Source organism: Aythya fuligula, chromosome Z (assembly GCF_009819795.1).
Source record: "Aythya fuligula isolate bAytFul2 chromosome Z, bAytFul2.pri, whole genome shotgun sequence".
Taxonomy (NCBI): domain Eukaryota; kingdom Metazoa; phylum Chordata; class Aves; order Anseriformes; family Anatidae; genus Aythya; species Aythya fuligula.
Window position 1 is genome coordinate 27,430,243 of NC_045593.1, and position 18,766 is coordinate 27,449,008.

General features: G+C 55.3%; 1 protein-coding gene across 1 annotated transcript; it reads left to right on the forward strand.

Moving 5' to 3' along the window:
• The first annotated feature begins 3,323 nt into the window (after positions 1-3,323).
• Positions 3,324-4,938, forward strand: FOXD1 (forkhead box D1). The gene has a single exon (XM_032205288.1). It carries the CDS (start codon positions 3,324-3,326, stop codon positions 4,659-4,661), a length of 1,338 nt encoding a protein of 445 aa, XP_032061179.1. The 3' UTR covers positions 4,662-4,938.
• Positions 4,939-18,766: the final 13,828 nt, after the last annotated feature.

Consider the following 18,766-nt stretch of genomic DNA (forward strand, 5'->3'; position numbering starts at 1 on the left):
AAGAGCCGCCGCTGTTCGCCAGCCTTCCTCTGTCCTTTCGTTCCCTTGCCCGAAAGCACCTGCTAGGTTAGGTGGGGAACAAGTGGGAGAAGCCGTTCCGGCAGCACCACGAGAAAGTCGCGACGTGCGGGGACCGCGGGGACACCAGGTTTTAGCTGTCCGCCCCGGGGCTGACAGCCAGCCCTCGGCTCCCCCGCGGGGACGGGAGAGCGCTGACAGCACTGCCCCAGCCTCCCCAAGCCCCCCGAGGGCCCCGCCGCTCCCGCAGGACACGTCCAGGAGGACCCGGAGTGCCCGCGGTGCTGCGGGAAATCGGCGCTGCCACAGCCATCCGTGTCACCCGCCCGGCAACTCCGGCTCCAGCAGGAGATGGCAGGCAGGTCCGGCTCCTGCTTCAGCGTTGTTGCTGCTCCCTATGCATCCTTTCACTCCATTCTTCCCATTTAGAGCTTGAGGGATTGCTTTCCCTCTTCTCTTCTCCTTCTCTTCTCTTCTCTTCTCTTCTCTTCTCTTCTCTTCTCTTCTCTTCTCTTCTCTTCTCTTCTCTTCTCTTCTCTTCTCTTCTCTTCTCTTCTCTTCTCTTCTCTTCTCTTCTCTTCTCTTCTCTTCTCTTCTCTTCTCTTCTCTTCTCTTCTCTTCTCTTCTCTTCTCTTCTCTTCTCTTCTCTTCTTTCTTTCCTTCTTTCCTTCTTTCTTGCTTTCTTGCTTTCTTTCCTTTTCTTTCTTCCCTTCTCTCTCTCTCTTGCTCTCTTTTTCTCTCTCTCTTTCTCTCCTTCTCTCTTTCTCTTTTTCCTTCTTTCCTTCTTTCCTTCTCTCTCTTTCTCTCTTTCTCTCCTTCTCTCTTTCTCTCCTCTCTCTCTCTCTCTTTCTCCCTTTCTCTCTTTCTTTCATTCTCTCTTTCCTTCTCTCTTTCTCTTTCTTTCTTCTTTCTACCCAGACACCAGGAGATGAGCAAGAATAAAAAGAACAACAACCAAAAAAAAAAAGCTAAAAGTAAAAATGGTAACTCTCCGTTCAGAGGAAAAACCTCTCTCAGGGACGAAAAGTTATTTTTCTGCATTCTTTCCAGTAACTTGCCCTAGGACCCTAAAGCTAATCCAGAATGTCATTTTACTTTCAATTATCTGTTAATCTCGAGTGATGTTATCAGTCTTCCCAAGGGGAAAAAAATAATAGTCAATACTACACTACCAGCTTTGGAGGTTTTTTTTCCGCTCCCCCCCCCCCCCCCTTTTTTTTTTTCCCCCCTCTCTTTTAAAACTTCTGGTGGCATTCTCCTGCCGGCGTCTTACTAGCGAACAAAATGTGAATAGGATTATTTGGAAATAGTAGAAAGGATTATGCTTTAAATCCATGAAACTGGGTTTGAAACAGGGTGACTTGACGCTTTGAATTAGCACAATATGTAGACAACGCGTTTCAAGAAAATGGTGTGTTTCAGTTGTTTTAGAAGTGAGATTGGAGAAGTGAGGACGCTAGACACCGTTCCGATGATTTATTTCGGAGCACGAAATACTTTAGCGCTGCCCCGGTTCTAATCGGATTTCAGTTGTGGGTTTCTCTAACAGACCTAGGACTGGTGTGAATTTTCAAGGTATTTCTTTCTAAGACCCCGCCGATCACATTTATAACCAAGATTTTTATTTATTTATATATTGTCTCCTGCGAGCCGTCGAGGAAAGGGTCTCTCCTCTCTTCTGCTGTCCTTGCGTCATATATCACCTGAAACTGGGACCAGTGGGACTAAATTGGGAAGCAGTCCTTTGTGTCACTTTCTTTGGGTTGTCACCCCTGCGCTCAAAGCAGAATTGGCAATTTAAAGGCCGGTGGATTTTTTTCCTTTGCATAAGAAAGAGGTAAAACTAATTCTCTGTTAGTGTTTCCCATAATGGGGGGATCTGCTTCTCTCCTCTTAAAAACAATAGCTTTGCAAATAAACTACGAGATTAGTAGTGTGCTTTGGAGACTGTTGTCCGAGAGTTTGCGTGGTCGGCGTCTAGAGATACTTGATTCAATTCTTAAATAAATTGAGCTCTGGAGGAGGAAGAGGAAGGAGCGTGCAGAGAAGTTTCGAAAACCATCCCGTGGACAGAACTCTATCTGGAGTTTGTTAGCTCACCACCTCCTTCATTTGGGGTGGGGGACACTGATTTGGGTAGAAAACTTTATTTTAGAGAGCTTTGAGACACGTGCCGCCCGACGCCCCTTCTCACCAAGGCACTGCACACCTCAACTCCCCAGAGGCAGCCTCACTGGCAGCAGGGCTTTCCCGCAGCCCCCTCCTCTGGCCGGCCCCACGCCGCCTCCCCACAGCGGTGCTGAAATCTGGGCGAAAAGGCGTTTTTCCTCCTTCCCACGGGAACAGGACCCGGTCCCCGAGGGCAGCGCAGGAAAGTGCCGAGCTCCCGGCACGGATCCTGCAAAGATGCTCCAGCACTTTGGGACCAACTTAAATTTCTTATATTTTTTTGTAAGGTGGGGGTAGATGTCTGTATTTCCCCCCTTTTCCACTGCAGACCGCCCGCGGACCGGCTCAGCCCCTCTCGGCCGGGGCTGTGCGACGAGGCGCCCCGAGGGGGGGTCCGGGGCCGCACTGACGCCGGGAGCCATGTGATGGCCCCCTCGCTATAAGGCGGGGAGGAAGGCCGCCCTCTTTGGGACTCGGCCCCAGCCTCCTCACCGTCTTTCCTCGGGCCCGGCGAGCCACCCCCCTCCGCCCTCCCTCTTTCCCTCCCTCCCTTCTTCCCTCCCTCCCTCCTCGCCAGCCTCCTCCTCCCTCCCTCCGTCCTCCCTCCCTCCCTCCTCCCCGCTCCCCTCTCCTCCTCCCAGGACTAGGCGCGCTCCCTCCTGCCCCACATCCATTAATGTCTGGGGGCTGAGGTGAGCAGAAAGAAGGGGGGACCCTGCTTGCAGGCGCGGCGGCACGGCCCCCCCCGCCCCCTAAACCCCATCCCCGAGCAAAAACAACAGCCCCCCAAAGAGGGGAGGGGAAGGGAGGGGGCAGGAATCCCCAAAGCAGCCCCAAAATACCCCGCAACAAAACCCGGACCGCCCGCCGCCGCCACCGCCGCCACCGAGCGGGCGGCGGCAGCGCTCTCGCGGCGCGGCGGCGGCGGCGGCGCTGGGGGCCGGCGCGGCTCGGAGCGGGCCGCCCGCACCGGGAGAAGGCGGCGGCGGCGGCGGCGGCGTTGGGGCGGCTCTCGGCGGAGCGGAGCGGGGGCCTGGCGGCGGCGGCAGCGGCAGCGGCAGCGGTGGGGAGCGCGGCCGCCCGCCCGCCGCTCCGCGCCGGCCGCCGCCGATGCGGGGCTGCCCCGCCGCCGCGCCATGACGCTGAGCTCGGAGATGTCCGAGGCGTCGGCGCTGGCTGAGGAGACCGACATCGATGTGGTGGGCGAGGAGGACGACGAGGAGGACGACGACGAGCCGCAGCCCCGCCGCCGCCGCCGCCGCCGCCGCCACCGCCGCCGCCGCCGCTCGTACGCCGAGGACGAGGAGGAGGAGGAGGAGGAGGAAGAGGACGAGGAGGATGTGGGCGACCTCCACGACGACGCCCTGCTGCCGCGGTCGCCCGTGCGCGGCGGCGGCGGAGGAGGAGGAGGAGGAGGAGGAGGCGGCGGCGGCGGCGGCGGCGGGGCGGGCGGCGGGGACGGCCCCGGCGGATCGCGGCCCCCCTCCCGGGGCGGCCCGCAGAAGGCGGCGGCGGCGGGCGGCGGCGGGGCGGGCGGCGGCGGCGGCGGTGGCGGCGGCGGGGCAGGCGGCGGCGGCGGCAAGAACAGCCTGGTGAAGCCGCCCTACTCGTACATCGCCCTCATCACCATGGCCATCCTGCAGAGCCCCAAGAAGCGGCTGACGCTGAGCGAGATCTGCGAGTTCATCAGCGGCCGCTTCCCCTACTACCGGGAGAAATTCCCCGCCTGGCAGAACAGCATCCGCCACAACCTCTCCCTCAACGACTGCTTCGTCAAGATCCCCCGCGAGCCTGGCAACCCGGGCAAGGGCAACTACTGGACGCTGGACCCCGAGTCCGCCGACATGTTCGACAACGGGAGCTTCCTGCGCCGCCGAAAGCGCTTCAAGCGGCAGCAGCTCCCGGCCCCCGAGCTGCTGCTGCGCGCCGTGGACCCCGCCGCCTTCCTCCCGCAGCCCCCTCCCCAGCCCCCGCAGCAGCCGCCCTGCGCCTACGGACCCTACGGCTGCGGCTACGGCCTCCAGCTCCAGCCCTACCACCCGCACTCCGCCCTCTTCGCCTTCCACCACCCCTCCCCGCCGCCCCGGCAGCCCCCCGCCGCCGCCGCCGCCGCCGCCCCGCCGGGCCCCTTGCTGCCGGCGGCGGAGCTGGCACGGACGCCCTTCGGCTACGCGCACCCGCTGGGCCCGGCGCTGGCGGCCTCGCTGCACGCCGCCAAGCCCGGCAGCGGCGCGGCCGTGGCCCGCTCGCCCTTCTCCATCGAGAGCATCATCGGGGGCGGACCCGGACCGGGACCCGGACCGGGACCGGGACCGGGACCGGGACCCGGCTCCGGTCCCGGTAGCAGCTGCGCCTCGCAGTCGGCCGCGGCACCGGGGCTGTCCCGCCCGCTGGGCAGCGCCGGCGGAGGCCTGTCCCCCGCCGCCCCCCTGCCCGCCGCCCCCGGCTTCGCGGGCCGCATCTCTAACTGTTAAGGGTTTCGGAGTCTTTCCGAAGGTAGGATCCGGGGTTATCTCTTTTCTTCGCCTCTCGGACGCCCGGCGGACGCGGCGAGGAGCGGAGCCGCGGGGCTTTGCGCGGGGCTTTGCGCGGGTTTTTGCGCGGGTTTTGTGAGCGATGGGGATCGAGGGTCGTCCTCCGCGGCCGCTGGGCCGCCCGGGACCTGCCCTAATGCACAGCCAGGTCGATATGCTGCATGGGCGGACGGTCATGCTGTTGGGAAGTTACTCGCTACTCCTTGAAAAAAAAAAAAAAAAAAAAAAAGAAAAAGAAAGAAAAGAAATAATAATAAAAAACGTCTCTAAACCGTCAAAGTTCAGAGATTCTCAGGTCTAGGAGCTTACAAACAATAATTTACAGGAAAAGGAAAAGGCTTGAGGGAGGACAGCAAAGCAATACTTTTTCATTTTAGTACACTTGTCTCATGTACTTTTATAAGAGAAAAGATTAACATGTTTACACAGAAGAAAGTCAAGATTATCATTTCTTATTTTAACCTGTGTTTTGTATTATAATAGACTTACGGAGTTTTTATTTTGTACTTTATGCGTATTCTTTACAAGGAATATTGTTAAAAATTACTGGCAAGTATTATTGTACCATTTTAATGTAAAATTTTTACACGTTTTCAAAAATAAAATTTTTAATTTTCAAAAAAAAAAAAAAAAAGAACCAAACCAAAATACAAAAGGAGCTCTGCCACACAGTTGGCTTTGGACCCTTTCGTCCTTAATACTTCTCCCTTCTCTGGGGCATCGATATATTTTTCCTCGGGATTCATACCACAACACTCAAAGAAATTTACAGTTTGAAATGTATTATGACTGGACTTGGCCGCGATGAAGATATAAATATGATCTTCACAGTCAAGCCATTGCTAGTCCTAGCAGAGAGTGAAAGAAAAAAAAAAAAAAAAGAAAAAAGTAAAGAAATGAAAGAAAGAAAAAGAGAAAGAAATTGCGAGCAAGAACAAAAGATGGAATAAATAGTAAAAGGTCTTTCTAGTAGGATTAAAGCCTAGTCCTGCAAAGTACCAACCAGGGGATTGATTATAAACACTGTTTTAAACCATTTTTATACTTCTGGGAGAATTCTAAATCTGCACCACAGTTTGCAATCATATAGGCCCAACGGAAAATAGTAATAAGGGGCATGTACAGAACTTCAGAGATTTGTCCTAACCTCTTAAATTTCTATGACGATAGTACGGACATGTGTTTCTACTTTTACACATAATATAAAAAGAGCATTGGAATATACTTTAGTGATGAGTTGATTAAACGCAAGAGCTGTTGAAGTCAGGAGACGTAGGTGTCTGAAACCAACGGCGTCAGGAAGCTTTTTTTTGGTTTTGAACTCTCACTTTCTCACGCATAAGATCAACAGATATTTATGTCATAGTCTAAAATTATTTTTTAACCTAAAAAGTCCGCCTCAAATATTTCGAGCTTAGGCGTGAAAAGAGGATCGAACGTTTTTAGAGCAGGCATGGTGAGGCTTGCGGTGGGCTCGGAACGCCAGCTCTCCAGATCAGGAGGGCGTTCTTCGAGTGAGGCTGTATTTATAGAATTCAGTAGACTGTGGGATAAATTACGTGAATTTTCGTAAAACAAAAACAAAAAAAAAAAAAGGAAAGGAAAGGAAAACAAAAAAAAAAAAAAAGAAAGAAAGAAAAAAGGGAGAGAAGTCTTTTAGTGCTCTTTGGTGTGGGGAAGGAAAGTGTACATGGTTATACACTTTTACGTCTCGAAATACCTCGTCGCCTTAGTTTTCAGTTTCCTCGTGGACAGAAAAATGAAGGTTTTCAGTTTTGTTGGTATCAATGTAGGGTTAAAACAGTGGTTTTCAGAAAGCGGAAAGACTGGACGTATGATCTCTGCTGGGCTTTATTTGCAGCATGTAGCTGGAGGGCCTCTTTGGGTGTCCCAGGTCCCTTAGAGGACAAGTACGTACCGTCCTGTTTAGTTTTTAGAACAGAAGGGAAGAGAACCCCGAGGCTCCGCGGACCTGCACCCTGGGGAGAAATCAGCGTTGTTCTCCAGGGAACCATTCACTCCCCGTCTCCGGGCCTGCGCCCTCACCGGGGCTGGGCGAGGGGGCTCTGGGGATGCCGAGCCCTGCTCGGGCGTCCCCCGGGCTTGCGGCTCAAACTGAGAGGGGCTAGTCTGGAGAGGGAAAAGGCAGCGGCGGGGGGCTGCCCGCGGTCTGTCTGCTTTTTGTCCGCTCCCGCAGCGGCTCGGGGCAAAGAGGCTGTGAGAGCCCTGGCGAAGGGCGGCACACGGAGAAAGCAGGCTCCGCATCCCCTCGCTGGCTGCCTCGCGAACCCCTGCGAGCCGGGGATGATGCCCCGTGCGCCCAGGTCGGATTCGGCCCCGACCCTGGCCCCAGCTACATAGCTCGGGCGGTGGGATTGCGGCAGTGCTTCCCCGGGGTCGGCAGGCCGGGTCCAAAGGTATCTATATATATATGTGTGTGGCAACGAGACCTCTAGGCCCCTCGTTCCTTCCTTATTTTTATGCCGTGCGCGCACGGGGCCTTCGCCTGGGAGCTGGGGGCGAAGCGGCAGCCTTGCCGGCAGAAGGGCTTGCAAAAAGTGTCGCGGCTTCATTTCTCGAGGGCCGAGGAAAGGGGTCGGGGGACTGAGCTGTGGCGACGAGGGCAGCCCCCAGCGCTTGTTTTCCCCCGGTTCTCCGGGAAGCCGCCCGGCCTCGGCCGCCCTGCCCGACGGTGCCGGTGCCGCGCCGCAGCAGGTGCCGCAGCCCTCCGGTGTGCCGGGCCGCGGACACCCCCTGGCACCCGCGGTGTCCCCCCGGCTTTCCAGAGGGACAGAGGGGACGTGCGGTCCTCGCAGGGATGGATCCCGGTGGAAAAATTCCCCCAAAATAGGCTGGGCCCTAATAAACAAACTGGTGGGACAAACATGATGGTGTCGCCTCCTCCTCCTCCTTCTTCTCCTCCTCCTCTTTCCAGCTACAAAGTGTGGATTCGTTAACCCGTCTCCTTTTCTCATCATATCCCCGTAGGGCTGAGAGACGAATTACTGGAGCTGAATCGGGAGGGGATTGCTCTATATGGGGGCTAATGTTTCAATCAGTTCCTCCAGAAGGACCACACAAAAAGAAACTTTTTAGTTTATGGAGCTATTATGCAGAGTTTTAATCTAGGGATAGATTTAGCCAAATGTTATCTATTGGGAGTTTAATGAAGCCCTTATGTATTCAATCGCTTTTTATGCCACACACAGTGTCTCTATCCAGAAACGTTTCCTTCTACATATTTCTTTGTTTCTGTTGGGTGATTTATATATTTTAATTAGTTTTTCTTTAATTATTTCTTCTCAACCATCTTGTATAACGTTTCTCTCAAGCGGGACTGCGTTAGGTCCCTTCCCACATCCCCTATGAAAGAAATTTCCCCTTCCCTCCCCCGTTTCGGAGCTGATTACTTTGCACGTCTGCACGCTGCGCCCTGCCCCGCGGAGCGCTCCCCCCGCGGGGCGCAGAGGAGGCCGACATCCCCACTGCTCCTCCGGCACCGGGAGCCTGGCCGAGCCCCGGGCACCCCCCTACAATGCTCCTCGGCCCTACAGCATCCCCAACAGCAGCTCTTTTGGGTCATTCGCTCCTGGTCATTTTTCTGCTGCAGCGAGATGCACCCCCAGGCAACAGCGGGGTGCTCCGAGGCGGCTGCTGCCCCCCGCATCCCTGCAGGCTGGTTTCAAGCACCCAGGGTCAGCCCCGTCCCGGGTCCCAGAGGCCAGGGGGCTAGGCGAGGGCCTCACCTGCTCTCGGCTGCTGCTTTTCTTACGGTGCCGGTGGAGAGGGAGGGCGCACGGCGGCCCCCGCCGCTCCTGGGGCCTGTGCGGGGGATCTGTTGGAAAGTGGTTCTGGTTTAATGGCCCCTTGGCACGGCCCGGAGACTCCGCTCTGTATGTAATACTTTCCTTCATTACTTACAGTAAGTACTTCAGTAGTCTCTGATAATATTGTATTTGACAGAAATCATGGAAATTATGATCATGGCCAAATGCTCCCTGCACGGGAACTTGCTAACCAAAGCAGATCCGTTTTCCAGCTTGTGACCAGCGGCTCCCCCTTCCTCAGCGAAGTTTCTCCCGCTTCCCCTTCGGCGAGGAGCCGGGACGGGCCGCAGGCACCGGCGGGACCCCAGTGCCCGGTACCCGGTGCCCGGTGCCCGCTGCGGGCTGCTCCCAGCAGGTAGGTGTCCGCTCGCCCTCCGGCTCCCCTCACTCACCTCTCCGCTCACCCGCACGCTCCGCAGTGCTCCTTCTCCCTTCTCTGCATGTCTTTTCCCCTCTGCCACCCCACCGCGAAAGCCACGCCGAGCAGCTGCTCTCCGCGCGTTTGTGCCCACACGCGCGTGTGGACGGGTGTGCAGGAAAATGGCACTCCCGATGCTAACTAGTTGCTTTCGGATCACTGCCGCGACAGCAAACGGCTTCGTATTTGCTCTGCACAGATGGCCGTCCATCGACTTGGGGGGAGGCGGAGACCTGCTCGGTAAACCGCCTGTCCTCCTTTTTTTTTTTTTTTTTTTTTCTTTTCTTTTGTAGGAGAGAAAAACCGCCGCCTGCACGGCTTGCCGCGGAGATCTGGATTCGACCCCAAAAAAGAGAGAAGAGGCGAAGAACCAAGGCGCTTGGAGCCGCGCAGTCCGGGCAGGCAACCCGACGGCAAAACCCGGTGCGGCACCGCGGGCATTGCGCGGCCGAGCAGGAGCGGGGGCTCACCGGGGCCGCCCCCCGGGGCCACGGCAGGGAGCCGGCGGACGAGGGGCCGCGGAGAGCCAAGAAAGTAGGGCTGGAGTGAGCTGTACTCAGGACTTTTTATTATTATTATTTAATGCAGGGTCTCGCCAATTTCAGAAATGATATCGCTGAAGTGAATTTAGACTGAAAGTTGTTTTTTTTTTTTTAATTCAAAATAATTAAACTTGCCCTTTCTCTAAACCACAAGAGACCTGTTGAATTGATTCTAAGTTTCCCTCTCGTTGATGGAGCAAAACGGCATGCAGAAGTCTGCGGGGCCCCATATTTAATGATAAATTATACAATTTATGTTGGAAGCAAAAGGATAAATAGAGATTTCGGTTGTTGCATTAATTCGTTGTCTGAAGCTGGGAAGGCCTTATCCACGCTTAATCCGAAAGTATTTCTCTCCCCTTCGAGCAATAGAAAAGCAGCTGTGTATATCGAAATGCGCATGTTACGTTCAGGAGCGTGTGCCCGAGGCCCGGTGCGGCTACCGGGACCCGCTCCCGCACATCCGCAGCGCTGCGGGAGCCACTGCGGCAAATGTGTGCAGCGTGGAGAGCGCCGGCAATGCCTGGAGACACGGCCCTCCCCACCGCGGTCTGCTCCCCTGCGCTCAGGACGGGAGGGCACATGCACACCTGTACGCCCAGAATACATTAAACCCATTAAATACACACAATCAAGATAAATGAGGTGTCTTCCTCGGGTTTTCTTTTCTTAAAATAAACACTGTCACGTCTGCTTATTCAGCAACCACCAGAGGAAACTGATAGCTTTCTAATATTCGTGTTTAGAGGGAAATTCCACCTGTTGTCTGCAAGAAGGGTGTGTGTGTATGTGTGTGAGTGTGTGTGTGTGACGACAGGCAGTCTCTTCGGATCAATAGTTCACGTTTAAAGGAACCACGGTGGGAAAAAAAAAAATAATAATAGTACAGGGCAAAGTGAGAGGGGACAGGTGACTGGTTAGCCCGAAACTGGATGAGATCAAAAATTACGGGCCGAGAAAAACAATTCATCGTATGCAATCCAGCCTGCCCCTGATTTCACGGAGTCCCGTCGGGGCAGCTCGGTGGGTTCTGCCAAGCTCCCCGCCGCCTCCCCGCAAGCCCGTCACGTCTTCTCCGAGCCGACGGCCCTGCGTGTGGGGGACCGCACACGAGTGTGTGTCCTTTCACTGCCCCGCGAGCGCTCGGCAGCCGGCGGAGCCGGTAACACCAAACCGCAGACCTCCTCCCCGCTGCCTCCGACTCGTCTGCGAGGAGCCGAAGGGCGGCCCTCCTCTGGAAATTACCCTCTTTAGATCGCTTTCAGCCCGACTCCCCTGCGATGGCTCTTCCCTGGGTTCCGGGACATCTGTCCGGATGCGTTTTTGGGGGGGTCCCGGCACGGCCGGACCCCCGGGCCGCCCCGCGGCACTCCTCCGGCCCGCACACCGGCGCGGCGTGGGGTATTTGTCCGTCTGCTTTTAAACCGACTCCTTTCCCCTCCGGCCTCCCCCCTCACCCAGAGGAAGTCCGCAACAACTTGCTAACACGCGGGCAGCCAAACCCAGCGCTTCCACAAGAGGTTTCCAACCCAGCCCCGGAGACGCAGCTCCTGCTCCTTGCGCAAACCTCCGCGGCCCCGTCGGGGCAGCGGGAGAGGAGCCGGGGATCCTCGGGGAGCTCCGGGTGGAGGCGGCCGGCTGCCCGGTGCCTGTCCCGACCCGGGTTGCGCCGCCACAGAGCGAACTTGAGCTGCCGTCGAGGGAGTGGGACTGGGCGCACAGCCCGTCCGAACACATACAGGGGTTCTCCTGCGAGAGGGGGAGGGATGCGGCATGCGGGATGAGGGATGCGGGATGCGGGGAGCGGGCCCAGCCGGGCCCCGACGGCGGGTCGAACCCGGGGCCCCCGGCGGGGCTCGCTCCCGGCGTGGCGGTGCCGTGCCACGGCCGGTGATGGCCACCTCGGCATCGGAGCGAGTGCGGGCCGGGACTGCCCCTTCTCCTTGCCTTTGTCTCTCGGGGCGTGGGGCGAACCCCAGGGGCCCGGCCAGGGTGAGCGGGTGCCCCTCTTCCCGAAGCAGCCTTGGCGAGGGCGGTGGGAGACCAAACCGGCCCTTCGGCAACCGGGGAGGGGGGTTGAGGGGGCTAGGGGTGGGAGGGAGGGGGCGGGGAGCCCTGTCCCGGCCGTATAAATCCCTCGGCAATTGAGTTCTGCACCTTTGATTTGAAAAATCGGGTTCCTTGAGTGGAAACAGTTGACAGGAACCTAAAAGGATTAGCTGCATTCCACACAGGATCATTTTTACTGGTAACATTTTGAAACGATTGATCCCTTCCAGACCATAAACAATGTCCAGAAAAATGATCTAACTAGACTTCCATTGTTTCCCTTTGTCTGCGAATCCCCTTTCGCCGGCAGTTTGATTAGGGGCTTTGACAGGGTGGGTCTAATTTTCTCCCCCTCCTTCCCCGAACCGAGTACTGAGTGGGAAATGGCTCAGCGCTTGGTCTGCCTGCCAAGGGGGGGCGGGCAGGTAGGGGGAGGCAGGAGCCAGGAGAGCGGGTGGGGAAGGGGCTCCGTGTCGGGGGGCCGAAAAGAGAGGAGGTGGCTGAGAGAAAGGTGGCCTTTCTCTCCGGTGGACGCCGGACTTTCCCCTATGTTTTGACACCTGTGCGCACTGCTCTGCCCCGTTGCTCCTTTCCCTGATTTATTGCCCAATTAAAGGTTCAGCGTCCCTCAAGCCACCCGCGCTGCATCCCCCCGCACCTTCTGCCTGCATCTGGGCATCTCCCTGCCCCGCACCCCGAACTGCCCCCGCCACTTAGCCAAAAACATACGCAGCTCCCGCGGCCCTCCACGAGTCCCTGAGCTCGCTGTCCCCCGGAGCCGAGCAGGTGGAGACCCGGAAGGCGAGACGTCTCTCCACGCCTTCCCTTTCCCCTCCTTTCCCTCCTCTCGTGGGTGATTTTGGGGCCCGGTGTCCGAGCCACAAGCCGGCCGTCCCGCAAAGGTGGCCCCGACGGCGCGGTCCGGCCCGGCGCGTGGCTGTGTGGTGCTGTGCGGTGCTGCGGGGCCAGGATCCTCCATCATGGGGACTGCCAAACCCACTGGGGCAGAGCCCGGACAGAAAAAGGCGATTCCGCCTCCGAGTTTTGTATCTCCCCCCCAGAAAATTAAGAGACAGCAGCTTCTGTCCCTCGGATTCCTCGGGATTTGTCCTTCATGTCAGGCTCCGAGGTTTTCTTTTTTTCTTTTTTCTTTTCCTGTTTCTTTCTTTTTTCTTTTTTTTTTTTTTTACTTTTTCTTTATTCTTTATTTTTTCCTTTTCTTTTCCTTTATTTTCCTTTCCTTTATTTCTTTTTCCCCCCACAGAGAATAAGCCGCTCCCCAGCGCAGATTGGCAGCATTGAGCATCTTCCTAACTTAACTCTGTCTTCCTTGCATCTATCAATCCACCTTTCTAATTAGACTAATTAGAAGATATGTGGAGTGTTACTGGGCCCATAGACTAAACTGCTTAGGGCTTGTGAAAGGAAGGCTGAATGCCCGCCATGGGAGGTGGCCATTCAGGGGGGACGGTAACAGTTGCCACATTTATCTCCTGCCATTGAAAAGAGCTCTGCTTAAAGCTCGATTAAAATGTTTGGAAACTAATGCCACCCTGGATCCCTCTCTAATTAGAGGGCCTGGATAGATCACCCTGATCAGTCAAAAGAAACTCCTTCCCGGGCCTGGGTTTTCTGTTCAGCAGAATTACTTCTCTCCACCACCACCCTGCCCCCACCTTGAAAAGAGAAAGAGAGAAAAAAAAAAAAAAGAGAGAGAGAGAGAGAGAGATATCAGCTACAAAAGCGGAGGAGAGAAAAATGGCGTGGGGCCGAAGTCTTCCCTCGTAGGCGTTATGTTTTCCTCCGGCTTTCCCGCTCGCAGGCCCTGGGCTCTTTCTCTGCTCTCGGGGTCTCTGCCGGATTTCTGAGCTCTGGGAAGGAGATCGGCGGGGCAGGGGGGTCCCGTCGGGCCGGGGGAGGCAGTGCAGGTGCGGAGCCCGGTGTGCAGCTCGCCGCCTCGCCCTGCTGCCCTCCCGGCTCTGCCGCTCCAGCCTGGCTCTGGAAGCACCCTCGGGACCGAAAAGGGCACGGAGGGCCCGGGGAAACGTGCCGCTAAGCTGGACAGGGCTCCGTCGAGCAGCGCAGAGCCGGGAGGTGCGCGGGCAGCGTCGGCAGTCCTCGTAAATCCGCGGCACCACTTCTTCCCCGTGTGATGTTCGGGGTACAGGGATTTCGTCCTCGTAACCGCGAATGAAGGACTGGTGCTGACGGGGGAAGGGAGGGGAAGAATGTTCTTTATTAACACCAGTCTGCTACGCTCAGATGCTTTAATTTACAGGCTAGATACGACCAAAGTGCCTGAAAAGAGCTCACTCTCACGACTTGGCAAAGCGGCGAGCCCTCGAAAACCCGTGCCGGAGACGGCCCGGGGCGACCGCATCCCCATTGTGCCCGCACACAATGGCACGGGGGCCTTTGTCTGCGGCCCCGTCGGTGCCGCCGCCGTCGGGGCCCGGTGTGAGGCCGGAGCCGTCCCAGAGCGGCGGCCCCGGGGGCTGGTGTTTGGTGTTCGCAGCGCACCCCGTGTCAGCAGGCATGGGTAACGCTGGGGGTAGGGTTAGTGCCGTTTCTTTTTTAGAGCGGGATAAATTTTTAAGGAACGGTCTGGTCCCCTCCCCACCTCCACAAACACACTCGTATCGGCCAGGGGGGAAAAAAATGGTATTTTTGTCCCGGAGTCCCGTTTTTCTCGTCTTTCCTTTGGAAAGGCTCTGCTGGGCCTTGCTGAGCCGCTCCACGGGTGGGATGTCGTGGGAGGGGATGAGAATTGGAGGGCCGAATTGGTGTCCCCTTCTTGTCCCTGCAAGCAGGGAAAGGATTGGCTCTGAGCCGGGGCGGGGGGGGCAGGCAGATGGGTGGCGGGGGCAGCCCCCGAGGTGTCCCCGACAGAGCGTGTCGCCTCTGATCCTCGACAGGACGAGTCCAAAGGACAAAACCAACCAAGTATTTCCTTTAGGGATATATAGGCTACAATATATTTATTATTATTAATATTATTATTTTATTTTATTTTATTTTATTTTATTTTATTTTATTTTATTTTATTTTATTTTATTTTATTTTATTTTATTTTATTTTATTTTATTTTATTTTATTTTATTTTATTTTATTTTATTTTATTTTATTTTATTTTTATTATTTTTTATTTTTATTTAATTTTAAATTTTATTTTATTCCCAGCTCAAAGGACAGATCTGCTCATCTGCAGAAGGAGGATCTCTGAGCAAGACCTCCCCTTCAATTAACACTCCCAGAGTGTCTCACCACCCTTACCACTGTCCTAACTCTCCTAACTCGGTGATACAGCCCCCCTTCTCTCCTCACGGAGTGCCCTCCTGCCCACACACGTCCACCACGGGCAGCTCCTGGGGCCCCGCACCACATAGAGCTGTTCCGGGGTGCTCAGAGCCCGTCAAGAGAGGGTGTCCGGCCCGCAGGAGCACAGGACGACGTGAGGGGTAATTGAGAGTTTGATGAATTGTACTTAATTTCATAGAGTTTATTTAGTTTGAGAGAGCACAGGATCTTCCCAGGGCCAGTATCTGCATTTCTGTAGCCCCAGGGGAAGCCCTGGTGCTGGTGACCCCTCTCTTTCTGAAAACAAGTAGATGAGGACAGAGGATGCTCCTTGTCCAGACCCAGGGGCAGCTGCAGCTGTGTGCTTGGTAGTCGTCTCAATCAGCAGGTGGCTGAGCTGTTTGTCTACATTTTACATGTTTCACATTGTTTTCCTCGTGGGCGTTATACGACAAGTTTCCTTGCTGGCACTGGGAACATTTTTTATATCCGAATGGGAAATTCTTACAAGTAGCATGGACACAGGGTCAAAGCTCTGGGCCGGGAGGTTTAGCTGAGACCTGCACCCGGCGCTGATCCTGATCCGCCCCTAAACTCCTGCGAGCCCCGGCCCCACGCGTCCCTTGAGCAGTCGTGGAGGAAGGCAGAGAGCAGTGGGGGTTGTCCTGTTGCCTCCCTGAAATCCCGTCTTCTCCGAAACGAGGGGTCAGGGGAATCTGCCCCGGGGAAGATCCCACCTCGAAAAAGCAAGCCCGAAGCTGCAACACCCCTCGCGACCTGCCCGGAAAGCACGCGTGTCGTCCGGCTGTATCTCAGCAGCTAGAGCAGGAACTCTCCCCAGATGTTGATGGCAGAAAGAGATAAAAGGGGAATTAAAATAAATATTTGTCCTCCAGGAATGGAAGTTATTAAATTAACACCCGAAAGTTTGCGCGTTCTAATGAGTTTTGTCAAACATTATTTTTTAAAAAGAAGGATCAAAATACGTGAAGTTTTGCCTTTGGCCGATGCAGTGGAGCGTAAGAAAAACCTATTAGCGTACATCATCGAGCCACGCACGCCACTGCTAGACACGTACCACAGAAGGTAAATAGATTATTTTGTTTAACAATGCTGACAGCTCTTATGGAGCAGAATTGGGGAGATCTAAATATTAATAGATTCATTCAAGTGGAGCAAAAGTTACAAATCATTAGCTGAAGAAAGTTGGCTTCCAGCCCACATTCTATACGGGCATGAGGGAAGAAGCGTGGTAACTGTGCTGTTGCCGTCTACAAAAGGGCAGTTTTTGTATATAATTTATTTAGATGAAGTGTGCAAAATGTTTTTATTTGTTCTACATCTAGCTGCCTCACCTCTGTGTGAACTCCCCAAACTCAGATCTACTCCAAATACTTCTGCTCCCCCTTCTGCACACTTCCCTCCAACGTGTTTGCTTTGGCAACTTTCATGTTCTTACAAACAATTCTTCCAAAGATATCAATCACTCTTGCACCCAAAGAGAAATACTGTACACTCAATGCGATGACAAAATGAAACATGTTTGAAGCAAACCATGTGTTCCAGTGTGCCAGGGATTATGTTATTTGTTCAAGGAACATGTTCGGAATATTTTAGGCTTCTGTTACTCCTGTGATAGTAAATTTTATTGTCTGCTGTTGGGATTTATTATTTCGGAGACAACCGAAATACCTCTTTACACGGGGAGAACTTCTGAAGCGGGAAGCCTGCTCTGCTCTGCGTTGCTCGGTGGGAGTTTATTTGCCCAGGGTGATTTCTTTTCTAACGCCGCTTGCGCTCGGAGCCTTGCAGAAACCGTGCGAAACGCGTGGGGCTGGGTGCCAGGGCCAAAAGCACCCGCGGCAAGTGCTTTTGGCCCTGGCACCCAGCCCCACGCGTGCCTACCCGCACCCACCCACACCCAGGGGCTGCCCCACGGCTCTCTACCGCGATCCCCGATGCTCCCCTCTGCTAAAGGTAGAGGTGAGGGTGGCGGGACCCCCGTGCCCAAACCTTGGTTCGTGGGCTCGCAGCCCCTGCCTCGTGGCGGAGTCCTAATTTCGCACCTCGCTTTTGTAATTTATTTATTTTTTTTCCCCCATTCGGGCATCGCTTCCCGGGGATCGCTCCCACCCGAATCCCGAAGCCGTGTCCTTCCCGGAGTTTGGGGGACAGGGACCTCCCGGGATGCTGCAGGGCAGCCCAGCTCCCCTCGTCGGCAGCGCTGGAAATTCAGCCCCCCATCTTCTCGCAGCCTTGCCATCCCTCAGGTCCCCGGAAAGAACAGGCTGTCGGAAATCAAGCGAAGAATACCCATGTCCCCGAAACTCCTTGTTCAGCTTCCCTTCGCATGGCTCCTGCTTCGCGTGCGGCCAGGCCGTACGGAGACTCTTCCAAATGGAATAGCTCCGACTGCATCCTGCAGGAAAAGAAAACAGGCTGTAGGTCATTACAGCAATAAAGAGGGTTTTGATGGCCTGAGCTGACCGGGAGCCGCCTCGCTCGCAGCGCCGTGCCCGGCTGGCAGAGACAGAGGGGGCAGGGCTGGTGGAGGGGAGGTCTCCGCCGCTCTTTCGGGCAGAGAGGGGACAGGACGGCTTTCCAAGGGCTAAACACCCTCGATGGGAAAGTGCTTTTTTAAGCTTGGGGCCTTGCTCAGCCAGGGGTGCAGCCCCTTCGACGCTCCCCAAGAAAATCACGCTTTGTGTGCTTTTTAAAGGGACAAGTAGAGAGATGCGAAGTTGGGTTGGTTTCTTTTTCCCAGTGAAGTCTTTGGATATGTGTGCATGCTTTAGCCCCTCATGAGCATACCGGGAAGGAAATTCTGTCCTGGGGTGGGTGACATCTCGCCTTACAGCCCGGCCTGGGGGCACTCGGTGTTCCGTGTCTGGCTGCTTCACTGCCCTCTCAGACTGCTTTCGACAGTGGCCTTACGGCGTGTCACCGCCCTTGTCACCACGGTGCATATCGCCTCCCAGGGCAGGTGAGAACGAGTGGAGGGGAGTGCCAGGATGCAGCCTAGCGCCCGTTTTAGATGCCGCCCACTTCCAGCTTCATTAACATACCTGTAATACTGTAAATTCACCCCCCTCCCCCAAATTAAAATAATAATAATAATAATAAAAAAATAAAAGGCCAAAAAAACTTTGCAGAGGAAAGTAACCTACTGGAGGTGTCACGAAAGGGCAGGAGACCTAGAAGAAGGCCTAAGCAGTGGCGAACTTCGAGGGAAACAAATAGTGAGTAATTTTGCTCAGAGGGATCTGGAGCAGGTCATGGCCAAAAAAAAAAAAAAAAGACCGACACCAGAGAAGAAACACTCGGGGGAAGAAGGCAAATATGTAGCGTCCTTATTACTGGAAGCACAGCCAGCAGCAGCTTGCCCAGGGAGCTGCTGTTTCTCTCGGCGCTGGCCCCTTCTTGGCGACCCTCGACACCCAGAAAGTATTCCCGGGAGAAAAAGCGCTCCCCGGCCTGCAGAAGCTGTGCTCGGGGACCATTTCCAACTCGTCCGGTGGTTCCCAGGCCCGGGACATCAGCGCCGGTTTCCCCATCAGCCCGGTGTGCCGCCCAGACTTGCGGTGGGACCTCGTCCCCTTTTTGCCAGGCGTGTTTCTGGTCCTCGATCATCGAGCACGGCAAGAGCCGGGGGATCGGGCTGCGAGGATGTGCTTGTTTTCGGGATGGTGGCTAGGTACAGCCAGTGGGTGCATCTCGTTGATTTATTTATTTATTTTTCCTCCCAGGCAACGCTCAGCTTCCTTTGGCTCCGAGGAACATATGGTGAAGCATGCGGGAGAATGCAGAGAGATGTGCTTGTGACTGTTCATTTCATCTACCAGGGAAACTTCTCCCGAACGACTGATCTCAAAAGCCCTGGCAGAGTAATCTCAACCACATTTGGTTTTATAG